This window comes from Lactuca virosa, chromosome 4 (genome assembly GCF_052849685.1).
Source record: "Lactuca virosa cultivar CGN04683 chromosome 4, Lactuca_virosa_CGN04683_v6, whole genome shotgun sequence".
Taxonomy (NCBI): Eukaryota; Viridiplantae; Streptophyta; class Magnoliopsida; order Asterales; family Asteraceae; genus Lactuca; species Lactuca virosa.
Window position 1 is genome coordinate 422,785,443 of NC_136429.1, and position 6,665 is coordinate 422,792,107.

General features: G+C 40.2%; 1 protein-coding gene across 1 annotated transcript; it reads left to right on the top strand.

Annotated features, from left to right (window-relative positions):
* The first annotated feature begins 434 nt into the window (after positions 1-434).
* Positions 435-899, top strand: LOC145106578 (secreted RxLR effector protein 161-like). The gene has a single exon (XM_079043543.1). It carries the CDS (start codon positions 435-437, stop codon positions 897-899), a length of 465 nt encoding a protein of 154 aa, XP_078899669.1.
* The last annotated feature ends 5,766 nt before the right edge of the window (positions 900-6,665 follow it).

A 6,665-nucleotide genomic window follows, 5' to 3' on the forward strand; every position in this document is an offset into this window, starting at 1 on the left:
GGTACATGCAAGAAATGGCGGTTTATAGAAAGGTTGCAAATGGAGAATACATAATAGTTGCAGTTTATGTAGATGATTTGTTCGTGACTGGAACAAGCTTAGAGTTTATAAACAAATTAAAGAGACTAATGGCGTTACAGTTTGAAATGTCGGACCTTGGTGAACTAACTTGCTACTTGGGTATTGAAGTATTGCAAGAAAATGGTTTTGTAAAGGTGAAGCAAGAGAGTTATGCTATGAAGATTCTAAAAGAGACAGGCATGCAAGAGTGTAATGCAACTCAATGTCCGATGGAGACAGGACTAAAGTTGTCGAAAGCAGAAGATGAACCAGAAGTTGAAGCTACCTATTATCGAAAAATAGTAAGTTGCTTACGATATCTCTTACACACTCGTCCAGATTTAGCATAATCGGTTGGAGTAGTTAGCCGTTATATGCATAGTCCAAGAGAATCTCATGCACACGCTATTAAGCAAATTCTTCGTTACTTGCGTGGTACACCATCTTTTGGGATTGTATACAAACCAAGTAAAAATATGAGCTTGATAGGTTACAGTGATAGCAGTCATAATGTTGATATTGATGATGGTAGAAGTACAACAGGGCATGTTTTCTACCTTCGTGACTCTCCTATCACTTGGTGCTCCCAGAAGCAAGATACAACAGCGTTGTCATCATGTGAAACAAAGTTCATGGCAGCTACTGCAGCTGCGTGTCAGGCAGTTTGGTTAAGGGAGTTGTTAGCTGAGTTGACAGGAATGAAGAAACAGAAGGTGCTGATTCGCATAGACAACAAATCAGCAATTGCATTGTCAAAGAACCTGTCTTTCATGGAAGAAGCAAACACATTCACACTCGATTCCACTTCATTCGAGAGCGTGTGGAAAACGAGCAAGTGATTGTTGAACATGTTTCGGGAGATAAGCAACGAGCAGATCCTCTTACGAAGGCCTTAGCTCGAATAAGGTTCGCAGAGATGAGAGCGTTGCTTGGCGTGCAAGAATTGCCCTCGACTCAGAAATTCAGGGGGTGATTGTTGGTGAATATCTGAGTCCAATGTGGCAAGTTATGCGTGTTTGGTCCATATCACAATTCCTTGCAGTGCTGTCCAAGTTCTAGAGTCCTTAAGTCATAAGGAAACGTATTTTAGGAAAGTGTAGATGTTCCTATAACAGAATACTAGTTATATTCTATTGTATTTTGTATAGTATATAATGAGATAGGATCCTGTAATCAGGTGTTGGAGTTTTTGAGCTAGTTTTCTTCATTCATAAAGTTTGCGAGTTTATGCAATTACCTCTTTAGTGACTACTAGAGTGAATTTGGATAAAAAAGAATAAATATAGATTATATTTGATCTCCGTTTTGTTTTTCTTATTACAAGACGACCGATCAAATCTAATTTTTATTTCATATAGATTTTTTTCAATTTGAAGTCTATTTGGTCAGTGGTATGGATTGATACTCTTTTATTTTCTAGTGTTACATTTTGGATTACTAAAGCGGATCATATCACTTTTAATGTAGTGCAAACAAAATGATTACATACAATCATTCCCATATCTTTTGAGTTGGTTAGAACTTTTGGAAGTCTATGGTTTTGGAGTGTTTAAGCCAAAAAAAACATATTTGTTTGATAATATTGTATCATTATCACATTTCTTTGATTTTTTGGTTCTAAGTGTAAGATAATTATGGGTTGATTGGCCGTACAAACATATCATTGTCTTTTCATATTTCTAATGTGTTTTCTATTTTAGAATCTTACTAATTTAATTGAAAAGACAATGGTTTCGAAAAAAAAAACATGTAATGCTATTAAATAATCAAAATTTGTCAAAAACTAAAGACGATTTTATGATTATTGTATTATACCAAGCATGAAAAACATGTCTACACACTATCTTCATCTACATCTATGTTTACACCTTACAACTAGACATATCGGTCTGGACCGGGACCGAAAAACCGAATAACCGTAAACTAAGAACAAAAAACCGAACAAAATACCATTAACCGGTTCTGATTTGTACCGATTCTGGTTTGATTATACTAAGATATGTGCTATCTAAGAAGGTGTTCAGAACCAGAACCGGCCCGAACTGAAAAAAAAAATCGAATAAGCCACAAACTAAGAACAAAAAACCGGGCCGCATACCACTAACTGGTTCTAGTTTGGTTTTTTGGTTAAAAAATTCATCCCTAATTACAATCTCTATAATCATTCTAAATTATATTTTAACTGTGGTTTTCTTTGTAAGTATGTATAATAACATCTACAATAAGAGTTTGTTTAAGAGTTTTTTCAAATAAAAAGCTCTCAAAATTTAACAAGCTAGGGAAATAAGATTGTTTGGGGACATTGTCCAAGCCTGGTACGAGGATGACTTATGTCTAGGGGTGTAAAGAATTCTTTCTCGGTATGCCGCTCCACGTGCTACGATAGAATTATCAGATGTCCCTTTCGTTTACAATAACCTTAATTGCACAAGCCTGGGTTGCGTGATACAAACCCAATGCCTATGAGCCCAAATGTGAAACCAACAACTAATAATCCCAGGCCCAAAAGAGACATCAGGAAACCTGCACGTTTTTTTAGAGTAAGAGGTACTTGTCAAGAAAGGGTCTTTGTTGAATTAGTCTTCCCATTTTCTAGTTTAGTTTCATCTCTTTAGCTCCTTGTATGCATGCATAAGGTCTTGGACCACGTTTCATAGTTCTTAGCATAATCCCTGCATATTTATTTTAGAATGTATTTGCATCGTTGGATATGAAAAAAGTAAACAGATGTACCACCCGATGTCAGGTATTTTCAGTTCAATCCTTTATATTTTAAACGTTTGTAAATAAGGCCCTTACGCTGGGCGTGCAAGGCTGTACGTCGGACGTAAGTCTACAAGCTTGTGACTGGTCAAAGGTAGAGTACGTTGGGCGTACATATGAGTACGTTGGGCGTATATATGAGTACGTCGGGCGTACTCGTGCAACTCTTTAACCCTAAATCTTTAGGGTTGTGTCCCATATTTAAACATCTTAATCCCCTTGGACCTTCTCATGACCAGCCTCCATTTCATCTAAACCCTAAAATCGAAACACTAGCCCTTGTGAGTGAGATTTGAAGCTTGAGAGTGATTTTTGAGTGTTCTTGGTAATAAAGGAAGATAATCCAAGAAGTGGTGGTTCATTCAGGCCTTTGAATCCAAAATCTACATCTCTTTGTTCATCTTTTGAGGGTATAAAGTTCATACCTTGGAGCTTGTTTTGATAGATCTTGTTTAGGCTTGGATATATGTCCATTTTGTACCAAAAACTTGATCTTTGTGAGTATGAAACACTCCAGAGCATATGAGCTATCCTTTTAGATGTTTTAGGGTGCTTGGAGTCATAAAAATGTTAGCTTGGTCCTTTCCTTTCTTCCATGCATGTGTTATGGAGTTTTTGGTGATGATCAAAGTTAGGGTTTTGGGATTAAGCTCTCTTTAGACATCAAAAGGAATAAATTCAGAGAGTTTATGGATTAAGACACCTTTTAGAGTCAGATATGGGGATTGGGTAAAGTGTCTTAATGATTAAGACCTTTAAAGTTGAAGTTTTAGGTTAAGCGAGTATGTCGTGCGTAATTTTGGCTACGCTAGGTTGCTAGGCTGACTTCTTTCCTACCTTGCGCTCTAACCCCAACGTAAATCTAGATGTGCCTTAAGTGGATTTGTGAGGAATTTTGAAGGGGAAAATAGTCTTTTTCCCTAAATATGGAATAGGCTTGGCTTGGGATTAGTGGAGTATGGAAAATTTCCTTAATTATTAATTAGGGTTATTTGGTGTAATTATTTGGCGGAGTCTAGTTCCGGCACTTCGGGTGTGAGTTCTATTAGTCATCTATGCGAGGTAAGTCTCCTCACTATTCTTACCTGTCTGGTAGAATATATTTATATCAGTGATGACCAGTTGGATATATGTGTTATAACTGTGATATGGTGTTACTTAGTATGATGAGACTTTAGGTAGTCTCCAGGGTTGCTGATAACCCACAGGGCGTGTTGTTTACCCAGTGAGACTTCGGGTAGTCTCTGGGGTTATTGATAACCCATACCTGTTTATTTTGTGATGTGTTGTATGTGGTATCAAAGCGATGGTTTGAGGGATTTGGATGAACTCCTAGGGTATTCCAAACTCAAACTAAGGATCTGAGGATTTTCATATTTTTTTTTTTCAAAAAGATACAAATAATTTCAAAGGAGAAAACCGGGATGAAGCAGTGTGTACAATCAACCAGAGCTCGAACAGTAGTTTCCCAAAATATCTCTATGTATTCTATCTGTAGTGTTGAGCTGTTATCTTATGAACTGATAGAACTGCATGCTAGGTGATAGGCTAAGTATCATTCAGGAAAAGTGTGTTAGGGTTTCCTGATTTGTGATGCCTTTTACCGAGGAGGTTGCTTTTATAAGATTGAACCTATCATTGCTATTTGCTTAGTGTATGCTGCATAATTATACATAATTACGATTTTATAGCCTTATAATACCTAATTTAGACTTTCTTCCTGTTCCTTGTTTGGTTGTGGACTTAAGGTAGAATCATTTATTCGACTTTCTATGAAGTCGTGTATTGTGTACGATTGGCATGCGCGAAGCAAATGGTGAGGATAACGAAGATCTTTGCGAGGTAGATTGGTGTTGGGGAGTAGTCTAGGATGAGTGCCTAGATGCTTAGTAGTGGTTCTAAGGAACATGCAGGGTAAGTGTAGAGACACCCTTAAGGAATAGAGTTCTTGTAACTTAGGGTCTTAAGAGGACGACTTGACGCAAATACAGATTGGTATGGAAGGTAGTATTGGGCCCGTACTACTAAAATCACCGGATTCGTATGCAACTCAAGAGGGAATCTTAGGGTACTGAGTAACTTGCAGGAGTGTGTAAGTGTTTGTGTTTGCACTTTAGCCTGTTTCTGATAGTATTGTTGTGTGTTTTAGTATGATGGTTACTCGAGGTCCAGGCTCCAGCGACCTCGAGAGGCCAAGTTCCAGTGATGATGGTATTCGTAGGATTATTCCCACCAAGGTGGCCGCGACGATCAGAGAGGCCATACCAGATTTTTCGGGTCAATTAATACCATGCTGATCGAGACTTTCGATGAGCGCTATGCTGCCGTCACTAAGGCTGCTGCTTCCATAGCCATCGCAACCGTTGCTGCTGCGAGACTGTAGGGTGGTGATTCATTGTGGTACCGGGAGTTCAACAACATGAAGCCACCGGATTTTGACGGGACCCAGGACTTGATTGTCGCGATGTGATGGATTTCGGATGTTCAGGGTTGTTGCTACACTTTCTCCTGTCCGGGTCATTTGAAGGTTCGCTTTGCGCCGCACCTGCTTCCCTTCGGAGCGAAGGATTGGTGGAAGTTTGTGACAGCTGACTATTCTCCTGTGGAGCATTCTGCAGTGACTTGGGAAAGATTTACTGAGATGTTTAGAGATGATTTTGTGCCAGTGGTTGAGAGAGATCGGTTGGCCCATGAGTTCCTGTCTCTCAAGTAGAAGATAGAGACGGTGACTGAGATCACCATGATTTTCTATGAGAGTGCCATGTTTTTCCTTGAGCACGTGTCTTCGGAGTAGGCACGTGTGATTCGGTTTCTGAGTATCCTAAGGAAGGATATCCATGAGTTCATGGCGAACACTTCATATCGGACAATGGCTGAGCTACAGACCAATACCAGGAGGAGGTAGATTGAGCTGGAGACCCATGCAAGAGAGGAGAGGGAGACTGACGAGAGAGATAGGAGGCCAGTACAGTCGCAGTCGGAGACTAAGCTGTTTAAACCCGCTGACTCGAGAGCTAGAGGCTAGAAGGGCCGCATTTGCAGCAAGTGCGTCAAGGGCCATGAGGGAACATGTCGGTTAGGGACTATTTGCTACATGTGTGGCAAGGAGGGGCATATGGTGAAGGATTGTCCCAAGGGGTTTCGATTTTGCTTCAATTGCAACCAGACGGTTCACATGAGGTCCGAGTGTCCTCAGCTTGCATCGAGGACAATTCGGAATCCTGCTCCTGCTACTTCGTGTATTAGTGACGGTCGACAGGGGAAGATCGAGGCTCTGAGGGCTCGAGGGAAAGCATTTCAGATGACAATAGAGAAGGCCCGATCGATACCGGACATCGTGGCTGGTATGTGTTTCTTTATTCTTTCTATTGATGTGTTTTATGTTTGCTTATGATATTGCTCCTGTTAGGTACTTTCCTTGTGAATTCTGTACCTACTCTAGTGTTGTTTAACTCGGGTGTGAGTCGATATTTTGTGTCATTTGTACGTGAGGCCCTGAGTAGGCCATTGAGGATTTCTATAGATGATGAATGAGTGGTCTCCCCTACAGACATCTATCAGGGCCGTGTACTAGAGATATTTGGTGTTAGGTATCCAATAGACCTTATCCTGATTGCGACGAGAGATGTTTGTGTTATCGTGGGTATGGATTGCTTGAGCCGATTTGGGAATCTGATTGACGCTGAGCGGAAATTGATGACGGTTCGAGATCCTAGTGGGGGAGTGCTTACCATTTATGGCGAGGGTACTAGGTCAGGATTGAATTTCTGTTCAGCCGCCAGGGCGAGGCTTTAATACCTGTTCCAGCTAATATTTGAACTCTCAAGTTTTAGGGTTTTAGG

Coding starts and splice junctions, on each gene's coding strand:
- LOC145106578 (XM_079043543.1), top strand. CDS start 435: ATGCATAGTCCAAGAGAATCTCATGCACACGCTATTAAGCAAATTCTT.